Source organism: Biomphalaria glabrata, chromosome 15 (genome assembly GCF_947242115.1).
Source record: "Biomphalaria glabrata chromosome 15, xgBioGlab47.1, whole genome shotgun sequence".
Classification (NCBI taxonomy): domain Eukaryota; kingdom Metazoa; phylum Mollusca; class Gastropoda; family Planorbidae; genus Biomphalaria; species Biomphalaria glabrata.
Window position 1 is genome coordinate 32,032,134 of NC_074725.1, and position 26,093 is coordinate 32,058,226.

At 35.9% G+C, this 26,093-nt stretch overlaps 1 protein-coding gene across 1 annotated transcript in view; it reads left to right on the top strand.

The window, feature by feature from the left end:
- The window catches only part of LOC106053228 (aminopeptidase N-like), an 81,826-nt gene that overhangs the window by 28,374 nt on the left and 27,359 nt on the right, over window positions 1-26,093 (top strand). The window contains exons 7-15 of the mRNA XM_056011827.1: window positions 1,750-1,870; window positions 5,374-5,437; window positions 7,089-7,179; window positions 7,672-7,785; window positions 8,601-8,735; window positions 11,669-11,734; window positions 11,932-11,997; window positions 12,937-13,112; window positions 24,226-24,341. Of these exons, the coding sequence (XP_055867802.1) occupies window positions 1,750-1,870; window positions 5,374-5,437; window positions 7,089-7,179; window positions 7,672-7,785; window positions 8,601-8,735; window positions 11,669-11,734; window positions 11,932-11,997; window positions 12,937-13,112; window positions 24,226-24,341 (949 nt within the window). The remainder of the gene's footprint in view (window positions 1-1,749; window positions 1,871-5,373; window positions 5,438-7,088; window positions 7,180-7,671; window positions 7,786-8,600; window positions 8,736-11,668; window positions 11,735-11,931; window positions 11,998-12,936; window positions 13,113-24,225; window positions 24,342-26,093) is intronic.

A 26,093-nucleotide genomic window follows, 5' to 3' on the forward strand; every position in this document is an offset into this window, starting at 1 on the left:
ATTTTTTTTTGGTCAGTTTTTGTTTTTTTTTGTTTTTGTTTTTTAGGTTTAGTCATTTTTTAAATTTTCTTTTCTTCTTGTCTTTTTCAGTTTTGACCATCCCCCGCTCTCTCTCTCACGGTCTCACTCTCTTTCTCTCTATTTTTTTTCTCTCTCTCTCTCTCTCGCACTCACACATTTTATTCTTTCTCTTTTCTTTTTCTCTTTTAACCTTATTGCCCTCAATAGCTGAGCAAAGACAACAATCTGAGATTTACTTTACACATAGACCATAGACACATAGACCATAGACACATACATAGACCATAGACACATACATAGACCATAGACACATAGACCATAGACACATAGACCATAGACACATACATAGACCATAGACACATAGACCATAGACACATAGACCATAGACACATAGACCATAGATACATAGGCCATAGACACATACATAGATCATAGACACATAGACCAAAGACACATAGACCATAGACACATAGACCATAGACACATATACAATAGACACATAGGTCATAGACACATAGACCATAGACACATAGACCATAGACACATAGACCATAGACACATAGACCATAGACACATAGACACATAGACCATAGACACATAGACCATAGACACATAGACCATAGACACATAGACCATAGACACATAGAACATAGACACATAAAACATAGACACATAGACCATAGACACATAGAACATAGACACATACATAGACAATAGACACATAGACCATAGACACATAGACAATAGACACATAGACCATAGACACATAGGCCATAGACACATAGACCATAGACACATAAACCATAGACACATAGACACATAGAACATAGACACGTAGACCATAGACACATAGAACATAGACACATAGACCATAGACACATAGACCATAGACACATAGAACATAGACACATAGAACATAGACACATAAAACATAGACACATAGATCATAGACACATAGACCATAGACACATAGACCATAGACACATAGAACATAGACACATAGACCATAGACACATAGACCATAGACACATAGACCATAGACACATAGACCATAGACACATAGAACATAGACACATAGACCATAGACACATAGACCATAGACACATAGACCATAGACACATAGACAATAGACACATAGACCATAGACACATAGACCATAGACACATAGACCATAGACACATAGACCATAGACACATACATAGACCATAGACACATAGACCATAGACACATAGACCATAGACACATAGACCATAGACACATAGACCATAGACACATAGACCATAGACATATAGATCATAGACACATAGACCGTAGACGCATAAACTAAAAACACATAAACAATAGACTATAGACACATAAGCCTCGGTCCGTTGAAACATAACCCAAAGACACATAGACCTCAGACCGTTGACACAGATACCATAGACGCTAAGACCAAGCACACATAGACCAAAGACTCTACAACTTTAGATCATACACCCGTAGACCAAAGACACATATACCATAGACACTTAAACCACAGACACATATATAAATAGAAAATTGACACATAAAACTCAGACCGTGACACATAGACCATAGACCTTTACATCAAAGACTCGTAGACCAAAGACACATAGACCAAAGACTCGTAGACCAAAGACACATAGACCAAAGTCACATAGACCAAAGACACATAGACCAAAGACACACCAGATATTCTCAATGCATCGATTTGCATGCTTTCAGTTCAGCACTTGGGCGCCACCACCTATGGTCAACTCCACCAGCTTTGCCCTGGACATTGGTGTAGACTTACTGCATTTCTTTGAAGAGTTCTATAACATTTCATACAATCTCCCAAAGTTAGGTCAGTACAAGAAGCCAACTATAACATTAGTTCAGTGTTAATTATAACTTCCTCTCAAATTCTGATTTTTTTGATTTACTATTGACTTTTTAATTTTTTGGTGTTCTTTTTTATGTTCTGTTTTTCTTTTTTATGTTCTGTTGTTCTTTTTTATGTTCTGTTTTTCTTTTTTATGTTCTGTTGTTCTTTTTATGTTCTGTTGTTCTTTTTATGTTCTTTTAGTCTTTGTTTATGTTCTGTTGTTCATTTTTATGTTATGTTAATCTCTTTTATGTTCTGTTGTTCTTTTTTATGTTATGTTAATCTCTTTTATGTTCTGTTGTTCATTTTTATGTTATGTTAATCTCTTTTATGTTCTGTTGTTCTTTTTTATGTTCTGTTGTTCATTTTTATGTTCTGTTGTTCTTTTTTATGTTCTGTTGTTTATTTTTATGTTCTGTTAATCTCTTTTATGTTCTGTTGTTCTTTCTTATGTTATGTAAATCTTTTTTATGTTATGTTAATCTCTTTTATGTTCTGTTGTTCTTTTTTATGTTATGTTAATCTCTTTTATGTTCTGTCGATTGTTTTTATGTTATTAAATTCTTTTTTATTGTTACGATTCCTCTATCTCTTCCTAGACTCCAGCAGGACCGACTTCATAGCCAGACTAACAGTCTGTGACCTCCGTGACCCCTATGTCGAAAGTGCCGAACAGTCCCGGTCTCCTCCGTGTCCTATACACCCGCCTTCTTACGCACTGTCTCTAGTCCACGCAGGCTTTCGATCACATGACCATAACATTGATCATATTTGCGTGTAACCTTAGTACTGTCCCTTCTCCATCGCCCTGAGTTCACGTGTGTCAGCTGAACCTACAGTTAACCCTTTCGCGCCGCTAATAGGGTCATAACACTATGTTCTGCCGTTCTTTTTGTTCTATCGTTCTCATGTTCTGTTATTTTTTATCATGTTCTGTTGATCATTTTATGTTCTGGTTTCTTTTTATGTTCTGCCGTTCTTTTGTACTTTTCGTTCTGTCGTTCTCAAATTATGTTGTTCTTTTTATTTTTCTATTGTCATATTAATTTTCGGTGATCTTTTTTATGTTCTGTTGTTCTTTTTCAAGTTCGGATGTTCTGTTCTTTTTTGATTTTGTGTTTAATTAAATGCTCTATCGTTCTTTTTATGTTCAACAGCTCTTTTGATGTTCTGTTGTTCTATTTATGTTCTAATGCTTTTTTTTTTTTGCAAAGCCTATTTCTACTCACTCTGTCCGTCTTTCTGTCTGGTAAAAAGTTTGTACAAGTTATTTATCCCTCCAAACAATCTTGGTTCAAGGTGAAAGTTTACATAAAATATATATATATTTCTTTTACCTGACAACACAAGAATCGATAATTACAAAAAAAAACATGACCAACTACTTAATTAGATATTGGTAATTATTTATTTTGCTTGGTATTTCTAACAAGGGAGAGAAATCCAATTGACTTATGTGGTGGTATAAGCTGAATTAGTCCCCTTTATAGGTCACCCGCTTTATTGTAGGTTTCAAACAAGCAATAAATATTACACACTCTTCTATAGTCATAAGCAGCTCACTAGCAGAGTGGTTAGAATGTCGGCTTGAGGAGGCCGAAGTCATGAAATTGAATGCAGGTATTACCCTTTTTTAAATGCTTTCAAAAAACCGATTACAGTCAAATTCACCCAGATATCCCTTTCATTTCTTTCTTCCCCCCCCCCCCTCCACAAATTTTTTAAAACTGGTCCAGATAAGTGAAAGGATCATTGCGAATCGAGAAAGCTGAAAGCGTAAAATTGCACTAAACACAAACAATTGGTAAAAATATTTGTAATCACAAATATTTATTATTGTTAGTCTAGGTTACTCTAGATCTATTACAAATTTAATTACACGACTGATCTAAACTAATGTGTACAATTACGCTGTTAATAAGCTTAGTTGTTTTTTTTTAATTATTATTTTATATTTTTCTTGTTTTATTTTTATTGCTCGTTATCATGTTCTTTTGACACTTTTGTTCTGTTGTACTTTTGTTCTGTTGTTCGGTTGTGTGTTCTTTTATTCTTTTGTTCTGTTGTTCTTTTGTTCTGTTGTGTGTTCTTTTGTTCTGCTGTTCTTTTGTTCGGTTGTTATTTTGTTCTGTTGTTCTTTTGTTATGTTGTTAGTTCTTTTGTTCTGTTGTTCTGTTGTTCTTTTGTTATGTTGTTTGTTCTTTTGTTCTGTTGTTCTTTTGTTTGTTCTTTTGTTATGTTGTTCTTTTGTTATGTTGTTCTTTTGTTATGTTGTTCTTTTGTTCTGATTTTTTGTTGTTCTTTTGTTTGTTCTTTACTTCTTATGTTCTTTTGTTTGTGCTGTTGTTCTGTTGTTTGTTCTTTTGTTTGATCTTTATTTCTTTTGTTATGTTGTTCTGCTGTTTCTTCTGTTGTTCTTTTGTTCTGTTGTTTGTTCTGTTGTTTGTTCTGTTGTTTGTTCTGCCGTTCTTTTGTTCAGTTGTTCTTTTGTTCTGTTGGTCGTATCTTCTATTGTTTGGCCACATCTGAAGATGGAGTTCAATTCAATCGCAACCCTATTATAAAATCATTTCCAAAAACATTCATACAAACACATGTCTACAGACACATGTCCACTAACACAAATCCACAAACACATGTCTACAAACACATGTCTACAAACACATGCCTACAAACACATGCCTACAAACACATACCTACAAACACATGCCTACAAACACATGCGTACAAACACATGTCCACCAACACATGTCCACCAACACATGTCTACAAACACATGTCTAGAAACACATGTCTACAAACACATGTCTACAGACACATGTCCACAAACACATGTCTACAATCACATGTTAAAAATTAAACGTCCTTTTTCAATTCCTAACCAGGGAACTGAACTCACTCCATATTTTTTTTTCATCGAAAACTTAGTTTAGTGACAGTTTAGCTCTTTCAATGTTCACACACTGTAGAGAGCTAAGACATCTTAACGCTAAGGAGTTGAGTTTACTCTTCAAGCGATGGTTGATCTCCGAGACTTTGTAAATGTTGCTCTTTAAAAACACAATGAATTTGACCTACAGGTAGAATGTACTCAGATGATATTAGTTGAGGTAAATGATCTCTTTCAGGCCTAAACATCTATATAACAGATGAATTAATGGTCATCTGTTTCTTTGCCCTAAAGTTAACGAGGGTGTCATGCGGCCAGCATTAAGACCATACGCCTTTACTTTCCCCAGCTAATGTCAGGTACCCATTAAGGTAGGGTGGACTTAGGAGGTGTCTTAAAAAATCCCGGTGTTCACTGTTCACTGAGATTCGATACTACGAAACCTATTTTCAAAGGCAAGCAAGCAGGTTTATCACTAAGTCCCCCACGACCTCTCGCAGCCCTCCCCCGAGGTAATTCTAGCTGTTTTTTTTTTTACTTGAATATGTTTTTAAACAAAAATCTTCATTTTGTAAAAATTGTTTGGTTTCAGATATGATCACCTTTAAACATTTTGCGTTCGGTGGTATGGAAAACTGGGGCCTTATAACATACAGGTATGTGATACTTAATTCAAATGAAGACTCGAAATGTGTCTTACGTCGTAAAGAGTAGCCCGCTACAATCGTTTCCTTTTAAAGGGAAACGCCGATGGTTTTGACAGTTTTTGATATAATATGTGTTTTGATTTACAGATCATTAATATACTATTCTTTTTTTTTTTATTTGCAATAATAACTTAGTAATTGATGTTTTTCTGACGTAATTTTCCTGCGCATCCAAAACTGTCAGACATTCACCGGGTTTCTGTGTGACGTCACACTAGCCTACTAATTTAATATATTGACTTATTGTATAACAGGAGACCATACAGCAAAGTTTACATTCTCTTAAAAGAAATATATCTTTGTCTATGCAGTTAGATCTAGGATCGTGTAAGCAAAGAAAAAAATGCGTATTAAAAGTAGATTTACATGCTTGACTAACCACGGCAGTCTGTATTTTCTCGCCAGACCACTCAACACACAACAAACACTATCGCTTGGTTGTCTTGTCATGACCGACTACACGTAGTGTCGACTAGCCTTACACTGACCAGTTGGTTCAAATCAGTCAGACACACGATCTATTTACTTTTTGGGACAGAGAGATGAAAGCTTAGATGAAAATGTTACTTTTTTTCTTGAGTTGGTTATCCTAATGCTTTTAGATCTACCTATACATGTATTTATAACTGTACCATAGCTCTGGAATAGGCCGTCACTAAGCCCAAGAGCCTGTAAGAATGAAGCGATACGATTAGTTAAATCTAGTTTCCTTTTCAGTATTGTTGATGGAAGTGACGTATGCCTAACCTAAAAACAAAATATCAAAGAATCACTTTTTTTTGGAGATGTCAAGAATTTACTGTCTAATTTATTAAATATAAATGTTTCTAAGCATTTAAATAAAAAATGGTAAAATGTTTACTATTACAACTTTTTACGCAGAATTCAAATATGTCAATAACTCAAATTTGAAAAACCATCGGAGTTTCACTTGAAAGATCGTGTTGAGAGATTGACCAGTGACAATGATAACAATCAAGGTCCTGGACATCCTATTTGATGATAATCAGGGATTCTGTTTCCGTCTTTCGGCCACTCTCTTTATTTAGTTGTTTCTCTGTTCTCTTTTCAATCTCTTTTTCACTCTGTCAATCTTTTTCTACTTTCAATTTTGTTTCATTTTTTTTTCTTCTATTCTCTCTCTTGCTCGCTTTTCTTTTTCTCTTTTTATCTCTCTTTCTATCTCGCTCTCTCTCTCTCTCTCTCTCTCTCAATCTTTCTCTCGCTTTATATCTCTTTTATTCTCTTCCTTTCTATCTCTCTCTTTCTCTCTCTTTCTCTCTATTTCTTTCTCTTTCCCTCCCTCTGTCTTTCTCTTTCTCTTAATCTCTCTCTTTCTATCTCTCTCTCTCACTTTCTCTTTCTACCATTTTCTCTCTTTGTGTTTTTGTATACACTTTTATCAGTACGCTCTTAGCTTTCTCCCGATCTATAAATAATCTTCACATTGTCTTCATATAATCTTCATATTATTTTCATTAACTCTTTGTCTCCTGAATGACGATACCAGCGTTGATTCCACCAGAATGTGGTAAATAATTACGGAGAGAAAGAGTTAACCATCATATAAACGTCTAAATATTTGAATGCATCATTCCAGAGATGACCATATGCTGTATGAAGAAGGGACTTCAAGGCTGACCAGAAAGACGACCGTGGCTAGAACCATAAGCCATGAGCTGTCCCACCAGGTATAGCTACTGGACTTTATAGTTACGTATGTCTGTGTCATTTTGCTTTTCAAGAGGTAATTATTTCCATTTATAACTTCTTATTTGACTAAAGAGGCCAATCCAATACACGGCTGCGGTCGCAGGTTGGGCATATGTAATCACCAGGCGCCGTTGCATTTTTCACCCTTCTTTCTGCTTTTGTTGTGAATGGTACCTGCAATCGAGGACCCTTCCTTTAGGCTCTCTCTCCCCCTGTGCCTATGTAGCGAGCGAGTAACTACGCAAGCTACAACACAAATAAATATGTTTTTGGTTGTATCTGCATATACGCTAACACGTTATCTTTTTTCTTCTTTTAAACTTTTTATAAGCAAAAATTTAATTTTAAAATAGGTTTTACCTAAATGAATAACAATTCAAATAATTGAATTTCATTTAAGATCAAATAGCGTCTAATCTTAATGTATGTAGGTTATTCTTTTATTATATTGTCATATGATTCTTCTAAAGTGGTTTGGTAACCTGGTCACCATGGCGTGGTGGGATGACCTGTGGCTAAACGAAGGGTTTGCTAAATACATGGACAGCTTTGGTGTGGACAACATTAACCCTGACTATAACGCGGTAAGTTTTAAATGTTCTTGACACATGATAAGACTTAACGCATCACGCATGCTGACCTGATAGGGCTCAATCTGACATGTTGAACAAAATTCGGACATTAAATCCTTCCACCTGGATTCATTTATCAAGAAGATACTTATGGTTCGCTGACCAGACAAGAATGAAGAACTGTTTCAAAGAACAAAGCAGCAGCCAATTGAAGTAGATATCATTCAGAGACGCTGGAGATGGATGAACACCTTTCGGAAGCCTGAATCCAACATAACAAGGCAAACCCTAACCTGGAACCCCCAAGGAAAGAGGAAGAGGGGACGCCCAAGAAGACATGGCGCCCGGAATTGGAAGCAGATGCCAAGCAGATTGAAAAGACGTGGAAACAGTTAGATATCTCGCCCAGAATCGAGTGGCCTATGCCCCAGATGTGACCCCAGGCACAAATGAGATGAGAGAGATGACCTTCTTGAGTCACAAAGCGACTTTAAATCATTACATAGACATGAGATGAAAACATGGGCTTTAACTATGATCTGTAAAGTAACATCTGAAACATGTAATACATTTTACGAACAAACATTTTCTGTGTATTAAGGCCATACTATGCTGACATGGTTTTCATCTCTATTGCGTTATTATGTTCATAACAGATATATTGAACATAGTATAAGAAAATGGGCCATATTGAACATAGAACATGGAAATAAAGACAACTCTAATTCATTTCTATTACTAACTTTGTTTCATTAAAATCAATAAAAATTATTGACATATTTACATTTTACAAAGTTTTTTTTGTTTGTTTCGTATTTCTCTGATAGGTATCGGCCTTTGTTGTCATAGATGTTTTTAGAGTCATGCGCGGAGACAGTCTGGTGACATCACGTCCGGTCTACACGCCGGTCACCCGCAATGAATTCATCCTGGAGATAGTGGACGATATCACATACACTAAGGTCAGGGGTCATGTTGTTGTAGTCTTAGGGGTGGTAGTCGGTGGTAGTTGTTGTTGTGTGTGTGGGGGGGCAGGACTCCGCAGGGCCGGGCTTAGGCCACTGCAACCTATGCGGCCGCAGTGGGTCCCGCACTTTCATAGGCCCTGCCCTAATTCTAGGTGTAAATTATTAAACATTATAACTTATATTCCCGCTGCCTCCTGATTTTCCAGCTCCTGAAATCTCCAGAAATAGCAAAATATACACACAAAAAAATGTCCTGGAACTCTCCTGCAATTATTAAAATCTCCTGAAAAATCATACAAAATCTTCTGAAAAATAGATTTTTCATTTTGGGGTGTCATTAAATATGGAAAACGCCAATACTACGCCTGATAAATAAAAGGCATTGTCAGCTTTCGTTTAATAAGAATGTAATAATAATGCAAATTTTAATCTAAACCGAAAGTTCTAATCCTTTATTTAATTTAATAGTTTACTTGATTAAAGTGATTAAAATGCAAAAATGTATTTTCAAATACAAAATTTTAATTGTCTCTTAATTTCCTTATCTCTACCCGGATAGGGCCCCGCGAAATCCGTTAAGCATAGGGCGTCGCAATTGTTAGGGCTCGGGGTAGAAGTGTCTGATTTGTTTGCGTCTGTTGAGGACAGGTATGTGAGATTATATGTGCGTAAATGAGCAATATGCAAATCTGCAGGATTATAAGGCTGTAAATAGCTACCTTATTTCTGTATGAATGTATTGCTTCGTTGTTGTTGTTGTTTTGTGTATCCGTTGTAAAGAATACGGAAGTAATGATGGTGTATATGTTGTTGGCGTATAGTGTCATAATGCTGGTAGCACGCTATAATCCGCTGTAGGCGTATTTTATGTAAACTTATAAAACTTGAAATGAGTTGAATAGCTTCTTAATAAACAAAACTTAAATACAACTTTTACAGCATACACAAATAGTCAATATATAATTAAATGAAATAAACCGATGTTTGTAACAAATCTAACACACTATCAAAACACGTCTTTACACTCCTGACAATCCGAAGTCGTCTGGCGGATCTTAACATAGATTATGACAGAGTCGCTTGTCTTGCATCATTCATTGCATCTTCCATTCTATCAAGCTGAAATTGTGTACACTTATTTCTTTGACAGTTCATACATTAATCAATTTAAAAAAAAAGTTACTTAATTAATTATTCGTAAATAATTATTTTGTTTGGTATCTCGAACAAGGTATAAAATAAGATAAGATAAATTTTATTTATCCAATCTAATGTAAATTCAGTTTGACTACAATTGACAAGCTCAGCGAAAGTACTGTACAAAAACAATATTGATTAAAGATTCGAACAACATTCACACACGAAACACATACACATTCACTACCAGCGCTTTATGAATTTATGAATAAGTTGAATTAGTCCCCTTTATAGGTCGCCGCTTTAAAGTAAGTTTGAAAAAAAGAAACCTTTTTTTCATAAGCACCTTATTAGCAGCGTGGTTAGTATGTCGGCCTAAGTAGGCCTGAGCTATTGGTTTGAATTCAGATTATTCCCCTTTTTACAAAGCTTCTATCAACTCACACTGTCTGCCTGTGGGGTAAAAATGTTTTACACGTCATTTCTCCCACACCCAAAATCTCGGATTTAGCTGAAATTTTGCACAATTATATCTTTTACCTGAAAACAAAGAAATCAATGAAAAAAAAATTAACCAATTAGTTTTTAACTTTTGGTAATTGTTTACTTTGTTTGGTATCTTGAACAAGGAAAAGAAATCGTACTTGACAGATGGGGTGGCATACGTTTTATTAGTCCCCTTGAGAGCTCGAGCCCTGAGGGAACATTTCTTTTCATGGAGTTATAAAGCGATCATGTAAACATTCACAATATTTCACAAGATACTCCTTTCTCCCCTCCCCCCTGATCCAGACAAGTGATAGAAGCATATCGCATAGAGAAAGCTAAAAGCTAAATAAAAACAATAAAGTGAAAATATATCTAGTCGCACAGATTTATTTCTGTACGCAATTGCTAATGGTTGATGGAAACTAATTCATACAATATAAGTTGTATTTTCAGTCCAGAGAAGCGATAGGAGAAGCGTGGTCGAGAGGCCAAGTGCGCTTGAACTTGGCTTGGCTTGGCTACGTAGAAGGGGGCCCGAGGAGGTTCGACACCCGACTCGGGCAGAGTTGTGTTTACTGAGCGCCTAAAGGCAGCACGGAAAACTCCTATATCCCCCCCCAAAAAAAACTGGTCCACAAATGAGATTGGACCAAAAGCGCTCTGAGCATGCTATAAGCATGAAAGTAGCGCTATATAAAAGCTATAATAATACTAATAGGATCATTGCATAGTGAGAAAGTTAAAAACATGAAATAGCGCTAAATAAAAATTGGTAAAAAAATATTTTTAATCGCACAGATTTATTGTTGAAGGTCTAGAGCTATTATAAATCTAATTGCATGACCATAACTGATTGATATTATTACAGCTTGTATACATTGAACTACTGCATGTAAAATATTGTAACCGATTCTATTTGTTCTTAATACATAAAGTATATATATAGTTAAACATGTCCTTTACAGTTTTGATTTCTAAAACAGTCTAATAGGTAGTGAAGATCTTCTGCTTCGGAATCAAAACAAAAAAAAAATAAAATAAAAGGATATCATGTGGTCAGCACAATGACCATCGCCTTTACTTATGGCAGGCACCCATTAAATTTGATTGTGCTAAAATTAAAATTCCGACTTATAAGATCCCAGTCTTCACTGAGATTTGAACCCGATAACCCTCGGTTCGGAGGCCAAGCGCCTTAACACTTAAATACCACGCCCCCAACAATAAAGTGATTACAGTAAATCTTTTTTTTATTTTTATTTTTCTGTAATCTCAATGAATGCTTGCTATACATGTTCCAGGGCGCTGCGTTAATCAGAATGCTGAGTAACTTCATTGGATTGGATACTTTTAAACAAGCTTTGAGAGTAAGTATTTTCGAGAGTTGCGTATTAAACTCCAACGAAAGTGAATTATTTCCCCTTAATTTATTTAGTGTAGTATGTAAAAGTTTCAAGCTCAGAGACGTCAATCTTTTATAATAATTTATCTTATTTATTATCGTCTTTCTTATATAGTTTTCTGACCATAAAAAACATTTTTTTTTTTAAATTTTAAATTCCAGGTGTACTTAAAAACAAAGTCTTACAGTAATGCTAACCATGATGAACTATGGGAAACTTTCACTAAGGTTTGGAAAACAAACGCTACTTTAATACTGTAAAATTTAATCTGTATTTGAATATCAGCTAAGGAAAGGATTTATATTAATAGATTAGATAGAAAGACAGGCAGACAGATAGATAGATAGATATATATATAGATAGATAGATAGATAGATAGATAGATAGATAGATAGATAGATAGATAGATAGATAAATAGAGAGATAGATAGATAAATAGATAGATAGATAGAGAGAGAGATAGACAGATAGATAGATAGATAGATTAGATAGATAGATAGATAGATAGATAGATAGATAGATAGATAGATAGATAGATAGATAGATAGATAGATAGATAGATAGAGAGATAGATAGATAAATAGATAGATAGATAGAGAGAGAGATAGACAGATAGAAAGACAGATAGATAGATAGATAGATAGATAGACAGATAGATAGAGAGATAGACAGATAGAAAGACAGATAGATAGATAGATAGATAGACAGATAGACAGATAGATAGATAGATAGATAGACAGATAGATAGATAGATAGATAAATAGATAGATAGATAGATAGATAGATAGATAGATAGATAGATAGATAGATAAGATAGATAGATAGATAGATAGATAGATAGATAGATAGATAGATAGATAGATAGATAGATAGAGAGATAGACAGATAGAAAGACAGATAGATAGATAGATAGATAGATAGATAGACAGATAGATAGATAGACAGATAGATAGATAGATAGATAGATAGATAGATAGATAGATAGATAGATAGATAGATAGATAGATAAGATAGATAGATAGATAGATAGATAGATAGATAGAAAGATAGATAGATAGATAGACAAATAGACAGATAGACAGATAGTAACAGTAGTGTAGCACAGTCTTGAAACGTATCCCCGTGAAAGACCAGGGTGATATAAAACTTTCTATTGCACACGACAGCAAGCTACGATGGACAATAAGCACATCAATGTCAAGGACGTCATGGACCCGTGGTTACACCAAATGAACTATCCACTGGTCACCATCAAGAGAGACGGACCCAAACTGGTTCTAGGACAGGAGCGGTTCCTCGAGGAGTACCGTTCGGATCCCAACAAGACATCAGATCTTTTAAAGTAAGTTTTTTTCTTTCCTCTCTTTCTTTAATTAACTTGAGATAAACATAACTAGAATAACTCTTTGTGGTTTCATTGTTTTTTTACAAATAATTTTAATAAACAAAATCGAACTTTTTTTTTTATTTACTATAGCCGCCTAAAGCGGCAATTTTTCTTACAGGGCCATGTATCGATATATCTAAGGGTAAATAATTAGCGAGACTTTTTGCTAACTGGCTAAGTAAATTCTTCAAAAGTGTATTTTTAAACAAAGATCGGCTTAATTAGTCAAAATTAATTTTGATTCACAAATTGTGGGATACATGTTATTAAAAAAAAATATTATTATTTTGAAAATTTTAGATTGCCATATTTAAAATTTAATAATTGTGTAAATTTCTATGTGTCACTTGGATACAATATGTAATAAAGTAAGTAGTATGTAATGTGTATGTATGCGCCGGATTAAATGTAAACAGTTATAATGTTTTTTGTTTGGTATAATGCACAAATTGTAAGTCTAATTTCCATACGGATAATAAAGATTATTATTATATTATTATTATATTATTATATTAAAACAATATTGATAAACAAAACTTGCATAAATGTTGCTTAGATGCAAATACTTAAACACCGCACATAAAACAGTAGCCTAATCGTCAGCTGAGGACCCTAGAAAAAAGTTCCAAACTCTACGATGGCAAAAGCCTGAATGGACCTCATTCACCAACCGTAAACAAACAACATTTAGCCACTTGGTGCTCTATCTCTTCTATATAATTTACGATCTCATGTTTAATTCATGATGGTTGCCACGTGACAGTTTTTTTCCGTTGTTTCATCAATAAGATCACGTGACTAAATGTTGTTTGTTTACGATTGGTGAATGAGGTCCATTGAATGTAAGTCAACTGGCCATGTAAACATGTCACAAGACCGAAATGTCACAAACGTGTGTACACATGCGCAGTCAGCACATCTCGCGAACTTTTGATTCATCATTTGAAATTGTCATGTAGAGTTGTGCATAGCACTTGGAAGCCTAAGACCAGCAAAAGAGAATAAGAGCTCCCTTCTACTGGCCTGAATGAACAGCGCACACTTCTGTCAGACGTAGGGGGGGGGGTGACTCGGGGTCAAGCTCAACGTTTAGTTTTGCGTTCACTTCCGGTGGACACGGACACTCCGGACTCGCGGACTAGAGCGTGACCTCCGTGACCCCTCTATGACGAAGGCGCCGACTAGCGACTCGCCGCACCACCTGGACCACCGTCGTTTTCCGTTGATCTACCAGGCTAACCGTGCGGGCCACGACATTTACGTAACGGCCCCTTGATGGACGGCGCCTGGACGTTGGACGTTGACAGATCGCTGTGGAAACTCTTTTTACATCCCCGCACAGTGCAATGAGGATACTCTATCCTCTTAGGTACTCCCGCGGGAGCCTTGTTGTGCTACCCTTTGGCCTAGCCGTCCCCTCTCACGACCGTTTCCCCCCAGGCACAGGCACGACATGGCCTAAATTGTGCCGATGTGCCTCAAATCAAAAATCAAAAATCAAATCAAATCCCCCCAGGCGCCACGATGAGGCAGGGTAGCGTGCCCGGGTTTGATTCACCAAACTTAGATCTGGGAGCCTCTCTGTCTTGGAGGCTGCCCAAGCCTGAAAAAAAGCTATTTTTACGCAGTGCTGGACTGGTCATTATGACCTTGGTTCAGATTTCGCACTGCTTAGGGCCTAGGCAAAAGTCGAATCACGATGCCCTCAACTGCAGGAGGCGACAGGTCTGGGAAGCCACAAGTTCTTGACCTGCATGGTGAGAACTGAAATACATGCACTACGCAAAACAGCAGGGCTTCTGTCCATGGCTTTTGTAAGAGAGGAATTGAGCCTCTCAAGCCCTAACTCATATGCAGGGCCCGTTTTAGCCACTGCAACCTATGCTGCCGAAATGGGCCCAGCACTTTCATAGGCCCCGCTCTATTTCTAGCTGTAAAGAATTAAATTAGACCATTTTGACTGAAATTTCCTAAAATTATTAAAATCTCCTGAAACTCATACAAATATCCTAAAATGTAGACAAAATTATCAATATGGGGTGTCATTCATCATGAAAAAAGCCAATCCTACGCGCGATAAAAAAAAACACGATATTATACAATATCCGTAATTGTGGAACCTGGTGAAAGAAGCTTCTAGTGCCTCAAACTAATGAAGAGGTGAACAATTCAGTAGATAGATTTAAACATTTGGTAATTCTTGTTATTGAGTGCGATCTATATAGGAAACAGATTTTTTTATATACTGTATGACGCTACACGCAAGGCTCGTCTAGTAATTAAGTACGTAGTAAAGAAAGAATAAAATGCAAAAAACGAATTTATTTTCTAATACAAACTCTTTAATTTTTACTTTTTATCCTGATTCCTAACCAAACTGGGCCCCGCGCAATCCATTTCGCATAGAGCCCCGTAATTGGTAGGGCCGGCCTTGCTCATATGAACTTGAATGATGAGGATGATGACAATATCAAAATTAAACTTGTTAGGTTATTTTCTTTTTCTCCTGGCTTATTCTCAATAACTATAAATCGTTATCTATAGTGTATAAGACTCAGTAACAGTATATTAAAGGTCAATTACAAGACCCAAAATAATATTTAACAAGATTACAAAGAGAGTTTTTGTTATCACAACAACTCAGAGGCGGCCCCCGTCGGATCCCTAATGGATCTAGCTATATCTACTAGATCTAAATATAAAATATAAATTTGGAATAATTTAGATATAATTTACGTTTTAAAAAGCTAAGATAATCTACCAATAGACTGAAAGCAACATTAAATTTAAAAATATTAGATTAGTTTTAATATTGATCTAGACATTTGGAAATAAAAATCTACACTGTAAGTCTAGATTTAGATCTATAAATTGAAAATTGTATCTTGATCTTGTAAAATCTAGTCTATATAAAAAGTTTAAGACCTAAAATTATATTTAAAAAAAGTATACACTCTATACTTAGTTTGGTATTCTTAAAACTGACCAGGGTAAATAATAATTTGTTTAATAAATATTTTTTTAAAAGTTTTCTCCAAATGTGTACAAAATTTAGTAACTAAAAAGAAAAAAAAATGCATGATTTTTTTTTTATTAGCTTTGTCGTTTGTCTATTTACTCTTATGCAAATGAATAGCAACTATAAACGATAAAATAGAAAATACACAAATTAAAATTGAAACCTATTTTAAGTTTTGTTTCTATCTGTAGATAATGCCCTTACTTAACATTTTTTTCTGGCCTGGCAACCGTCAGTAGTATATTAAAAATCTCAAACTTATAGCATTATAGCTAAGGTTTCCTAAAAATAAAGTAATGATGATGGCAGCATTGATGGTAAAGGAGCCATTCATCTTAGTTTGGCACGCCTTTCTTCCATAGCTAAGGCTTTTATACTCGAATGGTCAAGAATTCCTAAAAATAAAGTAATGATGATGGCAGTCGCATTGATGGTAGAGGAGCCATTCATCTTAGTTTGGCACGCCTTTCTTCCATAGCTAAGGCTTTTATACTCTAACGGTCAAGAATTCTTTCCTCGTAGTATAGAAACATTTTGCGTACCGCCTTCTAAGTCTGGATCTATAGGCCCATCACTAAATTAGAATCTTCTATATGATATATAGGCCTATATATATATATATATATATATATATATATATATATATATATATATATATATATATATATATATAGTATTTTAATACCAACTGTGTTTTTTTTTTATGTTGCCATGTCTGTATCTGTACCACCAAACTAGAATTTTATATACTCTGGGTAGACTATGTCTTCCCAGTTGTCAGCATCAATGTGGAAATTATTCATGTGTGTGTGTGTGACTGGTGTAGCCTCTTGTAACCATGCTCCTTGACTCTGACGTTATTGTTGGTTCCTGCAAGGTTGTTAAACGCCGGAAGTGGTAATGGTCTTAAGCCCATCATTACCTATAAAGTGTTTCCAATGGCAGGCGTCTCAAATAGCCTCTGACAACCAGTCCAACTCCTGGCCTTCATGTGTGGCTCAGATATTGAGTCCGGCGGAACTGTTACCACAGACAGGAGAAGGGGCAAAGGCGAGTAACTGACGCCTTAACCAGTAAGCTTCGGGCAGGAGGGGCTAGTAAGCCTTGGTTGGCTACCCATCTAGGAGAAGGAAAACTCTGAATCCAAACCTCCGCTGCCTTGCGGCTATACCCAAACACGGGAAAGGCTTCGGTACACAACCCTGATAAAAAAATCAGGAGCTGGTGACCCTTAGGCAGACTGTGGCACCCCGTGCTACAGCCTGTCAGAGCCTGCGGCGCTACTGATCCCAAACTGTATTGGATATTCCGTTCCTTTGGTCACATCAGCTGCGCGGAGAGGGGGGAACTGCTGTGTGGGCGACATCGTTCCGACCATAAACAATGCCCAGGCTTTCATCTCACTATTAAGACGGGAGTGTCTCTCCAAAATAGGGCTCCACAGCCACATGAGGAAGTGTGCTCTGAGATGAACCATAGTCGTTCTACGACTGAAAGAGGCCAATATATATTGGTATAGAAGAGGTGCAGATGATGAAAGGCAAAGCAGAGACTCATGTGTTTATATCGAAAGTTTATATCAGAATAATCAAATGAGTAGAGAGAACTTAAAAAAAAAAGGAAATCTAATGAGAATTTCCTACAAAGAAAATACATTCACGGACGGTCCTAACTATTGCAGGGCCCTATGCGAAACGGATTGCTCGGGGCCCAGTCTGGGCGTAGATAAGTATAAGGTTAAAATTTAGATATTGTATTAAAAAAAATTATCTTTGCAGTACATGTTTATTAAAGGAAAGCTGACAATGCCGTTTTTTTTTATCGCGCATGGGATTGACACCCCAAAATGGCAATTTTGTCCCTTTTCCGGAGATATTTTTGAGTTTTTAGGACATTTTAATCATTTCAGAAGATTTACAGGACTTTTTCGTATATTTTGCAATTTCAGGAAATTTCCAGTAGGTCCTGGAAAATCAGGAGGCTACTGTTATTATATATAAGTGATAGTGGTTTAATTTAAAAATTTACACCTATAATTAGCGCTGGGACTATGAAAGTGTGAGGCCCAGTGCGGCCGCATAGGTTGCTGTGGCATAAGGTCGGCTCTGAATACAATGATTACGGGGCTCAATATCAACTATCGAGTTAAAATCATTCACTGGCCACAATCCAAATAATTAGAATGGAGCTAGTAACATTTATAAACAAGGCTTATGAGTGAAGTCGAATCAACTAGATTTAATTTAAATCAATCATATACATTATATTTTAATAAGATAAGATAAGATAATTTTATTGGTCGAATGGAAATTCAGTTAGACTACAATTAACCACCTCAGCGTAACTACTGTAACAATAACAATATAGATGCAAATAGGAACAACATTCACATACTTACCACGCTCTTAAAAGCAGCGCTTTATGAATGGGACTTTTATGCACTTCGCGATGGCAACAGATGACCTCTGACCAGAAGTGGGATAAAAGAGTTCTTAAATCTTTGGGTTTTAGTTCTTATGGAAAGGAAACGACCACTTCGTTCAGATCTGTTGTAACACTGGTGTAATGGGTTCAGGTTATCTTTAGTAATTCTGCGTGTTTTGGAAAGGCAACTTTCACGAAAAGTTCTTCAAGAGATGGTAACTGTGTTCGAGTGCTATACGATGCTTTTTTAATTAGTCCACGTCTTTGGGCCAGTGAAGTATTACCATACCAGCAAGTGATGGCAAAAGTGAATTACACTGCTGATAGTTGCTGTATAGAAAAGTTAAACTATTGTTTTGTCGATGTTTTAATTTTCTTAGCTTTCTAAGATAAAAGTGTGGTTGATGAATTTTTGGTGTAAATGTTTTGACGGTGTTCACTCCATTTCAGTTTGTTGTTGATGGTTGTACCTAGGTATTCCTATTCTTGCACTTGGTCTACGGGCTGGTTGTTTATCTGAATTTCTGCAAGATCTCCTTTACGTTTCCTAGATCTATAATCTTTAGTTTTCTAAAAATTTAAAACTAAAAAGGTGTCTATACACCATTGGTAAAAAGTGTTAACTGTTGAATTGTTTAGACTTTCATCACCTGCAATAATGCCGATGATTGCTGTGTCGTCAGCAAATTCTATGATGGAAGTATATTGTTGTAACTCCAGTGGCGGACTGAAAGGGTTAATGTGTGTGTGGCCTACTGATATACACGACTCAGGCCAATCACACAGGTCAACGGGTCAACGGCTGTCGATAGACAAGGGACAGTATTGCTTAATAACCGCAAGTATGACCTGTGTTGTGGTCATGTGATCAAGAGCCTTCACGGTCGAGAGACAGTGTGTTTACAAGGACAGTTGAGTCCAGGACAGCAAGGCAGTAAGGACTTGTGGTACCTTTGAGTCCTCGAAAATGTAGCTGTACGAGCTAGAGAGACTAGTAATGTTTAGTTAGACAGTTCTGTTAAGTACAAGAAAGCATTTGAATTTGATGTAGCCAATTGTGTTGAATTGGCTGTCGATGTATTTGTAATTAAATCGCCACTTTGTTACTTGAAGCTATTGTTGTCAAGTTCTTGTGTTAGATGTGCTGTTGTGTTGTTAAGTAGTGTTTGCAGAAGGCCTGATTAAGAGAAGATCGTAACAATATGTTTATTTGCCTCAAAAGCCCTTGGTGTAGATCAGTGATGCCCAAACTAATTCGACCTGCGGGCCATTTGAATTTCCGACACTCTTGTCGCGGGCCACATGAACAAAAACGATATGTCAATGACCTTACATTAATTAATGGAATATTGGAAGTTATTTTTTTTACGCGTTGTAAAATAGCTTATTAAAATATGAGAAACATTGTAGCTAGCTGTACCAACGATTAATTTTCTTGTCTTTTTTTTTTTTTGGTAAATATTCCCATCGATCCTACAATCTCTAGGAATATTTTAACGATATTTTTATACGCCGCGTATAACAACGTACAGTATAAACAGGATTATAAACCAAATTTTACTGCTTTCTTGGTTTGAGCCGCTGAAACCAAGAAAGCAGTAATATTTGGTTTATAATCCTGTTTATATTGTACATTGTTTTTTTTTACAGCTTTACTTTCTTCATAAAAAAATATGTTGTCTTATTATCATGTTCCACAAACAAGTCAAGATCCGTTCACTTTTCTTGCTAGATTCTAATTTCAGAGTCCTCTTGTAGTTAGCTTCTTCGGCTCACTCATTTCGTACAAATATTAAATGTCATGGTACCAATTCATCAGAGAAAAAGTTAGGGCCCTAACTTTCAAACCTTTTTTTTTTTAAAAAAGGGGGGGGGAATTTTTCACACTTTGTGCTCAAGTTTCAGCGGGCCTGATAAAATCAAGTCTCGTTCCGGATCTGGCCCGCGGGCCGTATTTTTGGCATCATTGGTGTAGATGGTATATAATACTGGTGACAGAACGCACCCCTTGCGGCGCTTCAGTGCTAAACTCTCTCGTGCCTGACACATGTCCATTCACTTGTCCATATGTGGTTGGATGGTGTTGACTGCGGATGAAAAGTCAATGTACAATAGGCCTACTCTATCGAGTGCCGCATAGTATCCAGACGATGGTATAGAGCAGTGATTCCCAAAGTGGTCTATATAGACCCCCAGGGGTCTACGAGGACTTCCAAGGGGTCTACGGATGTGAAAAAATAAATTGGGGGTCTATGGCCTGTTAATGGGGGTCTACGAAGGCGGATCTCATTGAAGCATGACCATTCATGAAATTGACTCGTTCACACATGATTTGTACCTTAGTTAATCCTTTGAATTTCAACCCTGTTAGTGGAATGATTTTTTTTTATTTAAAAATTTTAACGTATTATTTTAAATACCTTAATTGTGTGTACATGAAAGTAATAATTTACATGGCCGAGTCTATAAAATGAAATGTTGACCGTAAATTGTTGGTTATTAAAAATTTGGCTTCATTCTTTCTTTGTTGAACAACTATTGCATTTGTTCTTTATTTTTATGTAACAAAGTTTGAAGCTATGTCGCTATGAAACCATCGAAGCTGGAACATCGAGAAAAGTCAACATGAAATAAAATAGATTCAGATTTGAAATACTTTTGAAAACTTTTAAATTCAGAATTAAGCCACAGTAGAAAAATGTTGATTAAACATCATAGAAGAGAATAGGTTTGTGAGCGTCTTACAATATATTTACTTAGGCTTATATCAAACTCTAAAAAAAACTGCACACTATAAGCAAAATATTGACTTTGCCAACCATTGAAGAGGTTTTACACAATCTGTTTTACACAATCCTATATCTGATATCATTAAAAATTCCTCTAAGCAACAATACAGTTCAAAGGTGTAATGGTGAAATGAGTTTTGGACAATGAATGGTTATCGTGTTATTACGATTTACTTTTTAAAAAAGCTGGACTAGTTAACCTTGCCTGATAATGTAGTGGTATTATTATATTTTTGTTATGAATCAAGAAATTCATAAAGAATTGCTTTTTGCCTGAAATTTTGATCAATTGCTCCTTCTCACTGAAGTATGATAGTTTTCGAAAGGCTTATCTTTGACACTATTTTTTCTGAGTTCTTGGTTGCTAAGATCCTATTTTAAAACACAGAAATTAAACTGGAATCGGACATAGTCTATTTCACAAACTTGTTTCATAAATTGAATGAGGTTAACTTGCAGCTACAATGTGATAACCTAAATTTAATCAACACGAAGGCATAATCTCAGTGTTTCATGTGAGGATTAAATTAATGAAGCATACAATGACAATGATAAATTTTCTTACTTTCCAAATTTAAATCAGTCAGACATCATCTAATCGAGAAGATAGAATGTTAACCCGAACTAAATTGAAGCCCAAGATTGACATTTTATTATCAAAGCTGTCCACCAATAGGCGTTTTTTTGTTGTTGTTGTTTAGTTACTTCTTGTAATGCATATTAAATTTTATTTTGCTTTGAATGTCATCAATAAATATATATCGCATAGTAATCAGTGAGAAAAGCACATCTGAAGTTAATGAATTTTCAAAAAAATGCTAGGGGGTCTACCGAAAACTTAAAAACATGGCAAGGGGTCTACGAGACAAAAAAGTTTGGGAACCACTGGTATAGAGTCTAGTGATTTCCTACTAATTTAACCTGCGGGCAATTTTAATTTCCGACACTCGTGTCGCGGGCCACATGAACGAAAAATGTACAGAAACGAAATGAAATTGACCTGAAACTATTTGATTAGAGTCAGCGGTTCTCAACCTTTTAGGCTCGGCGACCCCTTTTTACAACAACCCACGCTGCCGCGACCCCCCCCCCCCCCCCCCTCCGCATACGCACAGCCATAAAAGAATGGAGAAAAACAATTCATTTTTTCGATGGTCTTAGGCGACCCCTGGCAAATCATCAATCGACCCCCAAAGGGGTCGCGACCCTCAGATGGAGAACCCCTGGATTAGACGCTCTTGGATCAAGTATTTTAATTATTTAATGGATTTTTTTCACATTCGTTTAACGCGCCTGAAGCTAGCTTTATTTCTCTACTTAAAAAAATGAACAACAGTGTAGCTAGCCATTCCACCGACTCATCTTCTTGTCTCCCTTTTTGTAAAATCTTCTCATCGATCCTTCATGCTCTAGGTGTAGTTTAACAATCTTTTATTAGTATTATTATAGCTTTGATATAGCGCTACTTTCATGGTTATAGCATGCTCAAAGCGCTTTGGTCCAATCTTATTTGTGGACCAGGTGGGGGGGGGGGAGGGGGTATCTAGGTGTTGGTTTTCCGTGCACAGTAAACGCAACTCTGCCCGAGTCGGGTGTCGAACCTCGAGCCCTCTTCTAGGTAGCCAAGACAAGCCAAGTTCAAGCGCACTTGGCCTCTCGACCACGCTTAGCTGCTCAATCCAAGAATGCCGTCATATTTGTTTTATAATGTCGTTTATATGTTGATCTTTTTAAAAACAAAACAGCCACACTTTCTTTACAAATTAAACATGTTGGCTCGCGGTGATGTTCCACAAAAAAGTAAACATCCATTCACTTTTCATGGTACATTTTTCATTCAGTCCCATTTGATAAACGCACAAATGTTTAAGGTCATGGTATCAATCCATCGGAAAAAAAATTGAGGTTGGTTAAGATACATTTCTCGACCTTTTTTTTTTTTGAAGAAGGGGTGGATTTTCTAAACTTTGTGCCGACATTTCGGCGGGCCGGATGGAACCACGTCGTGGGCCGGATCTGGCCCGCGGGCCGTATTTTGGACATTGAGGGTATAGACGATCCTACGTGAATAGTATTGCATCTTCTATACTTCTTAACGGTTTGTAAGCAAACTGGTGCGGGTCGTGTTTCAACTTGTATCAGTAGATGTTTTAAAATCAGATTCTCTGTTGTCAAATTCACTTTCACCTATCCTTTGGTCTGCTGGACCGCTGGGGAACCACACGAGATGTGTCAACCTTATTTCTCCATTCTTCTCTGTCATTTGTCTTTCATAGAATTTTTTTCTGATGTTCTTTCTGAAAATATTGAAACCTGCCCTTTTGTCTGCCTGGGTGGACCACTTCGGGGGCCGGTTTTGAGTTTGTGTTTCCTCACAAACTGTCTTTGTAACCTTGTTGAAAATGTTTCTCTTGTTTTAAATGTTTTTCTTGCTTAAAATGTTTCTCTTGTTTAAAATGTTTTTTCTTGTTTAAAATGTTTCTCTTGTTTAAAATGTTTCTCTTGTTTAAAATGTTTCTCTTGTTTAAAATGTTTCTCTTGTTTAAAATATTTCTCTTGTTTAAAATGTTTTTCTTGATTAAAATGTTTTTCTTGATTAAAATGTTTTTCTTGATTAAAATGTTTTTCTTGATTAAAATGTTTTTCTAGTTTAAAATGTTTTTTTCTGGTTTAAAATGTTTTTTCTGGTTTAAAATGTTTTTCTGGTTTAAAATGTTTTTCATGCTTAAAATGTTTCTCTTCTTTAAAATGTTTCTCTTCTTTAAAATGTTTCTCTTGTTTAAATAATCAACGTGGTTAAGTGTAAAAGTGATTCTGTCATGTTTTCGGATTGCAGGAACCCGACTGAGCGCTACACCTGGAACATTCCATTGACATTTATGACCAATCAAAGCAGACATGTTGACCACGCCCTGCGAGACATTCATTGGATGTGGACAAACGAAACAACAAGTAGGTCATTTCCGGTTTGTTTTGACATTCCCAAAGGTCACTTTCTCAAGCCTTGAACTTTAAAGAGATCAACTTTTTTGTTGTTACTTCATATTCACCTATCTCTAAGTTAAACCGTTGGGGCACCATACATGATCTTTCTCTTTTGCCTTGATCAGAATCTTTTTTAATGACTGGCCCTTCCATTCTTTAATGTTGTCTACTCATCGCTTTCACAATCGCAGGGGTTCTCAACATGTGGGGCGCGACCCCCTTCGGGGTCGATTGACGATTTGCCAGGGGTCGCCTAAGACCATCGAAAATATAGATTATTATTGTCTATTTTTCTACTGCCGTATGTGTGTGTGTGGGGGGGGGGTCACGGCATATAGAAGGATTGTAAAAAGGGGTCGCCGAGCATAAAAGGTTGAGAACCGCTGCTCTATCGGCATCTTCTTTTTCTTTTCGCGCTGTCCCCTGAAGGAAGGTCTTAGCGAGCCCTGAGGATCTTCTAACAATAAAGCCATAAATTTTACTTTCGGGCCCAATTACCTTTGAGATCATGTTTAGTTGTTTCATCAGTTGTTGTTTTGTTGTTTCATTAGTTGTTGTTTAGTTGTTTCATTAGTTGTTGTTTAGTTGTTTCATCAGTTGTTGTTTAGTTGTTTTATTAGTTATTGATTAGTTTTTTCATTAGTTGTTGTTTAGTTGTTTCATTAGTTGTTGTTTAGTTGTTTCATTAGTTGTTGTTTAGTTGTTTCATTAGTTGTTTCATTAGTTGTTGTTTAGTTGTTTCATCATTTGTTGTTTAGTTGTTTCATCAGTTGTTGTTTTGTTGTTTCATTAGTTGTTGTTTAGTTGTTTCATCAGTTGCTGTTTAGTTGTTTCATTAGTTGTTGTTTAGTTGTTTCATTAGTTGTTGTTTAGTTGTTTCATTAGTTGTTGTTTAGTTGTTTCATTAGTTGTTGTTTAGTTGTTTCATTAGTTGTTTCATTAGTTGTTGTTTAGTTGTTTCATCAGTTGTTGTTTAGTTTTTTCATTAGTTGTTAATTAGTTGTTTCATTAGTTGTTGATTAGTTGTTTCATCAGTTGTTGTTTAGTTGTTTTATTAGTTGTTGATTAATTGTTTCATTAGTTGTTAATTAGTTGTTTCATCAGTTGTTGTTTAGTTGTTTTATTAGCTGTTGTTTAGTTGTTTTATTATTTAAAATTTTTTTCTTTTTTTCATAATCGAACATTCTCGATCCTGGCCCTAGTCTCCCATTTGACGGTGGTGGGGTGGCAGTAGGTTGGATTTGAACCCGGTACAATTTAGAGTATAACTTGAGCGCCTACCATACGTTTGTCCAATATAGTATATTTACATATTTTTACTGTTTCTCTCGACCATTTTGTTTTTAAATTTAGATGTCAAGTCTATCTTGTCAATTAGAGTTGCTATTTAAAATTGTAGATGTCAAGTCTATCTTGTCAATTAGAGTTGCTATTTAAAATTGTAGATGTCAAGTCTATCTTGTCAATTAGAGTTGCTATTTAAAATTGTAGATGTCAAGTCTATCTTGTCAATTAGAGTTGCTATTTGAAATTGTAGATGTCAAGTCTATCTTGTCAATTAGAGTTGCTATTTGAAATTGTAGATGTCAAGTCTATCTTGTCAATTAGAGTTGCTATTTAAAATTGTAGATGTCAAGTCTATCTTGTCACTTTGAGTTGCTATTTAAAATTGTAGATGTCAAGTCTATCTTGTCAATTAGAGTTGCTATTTTAAATTGT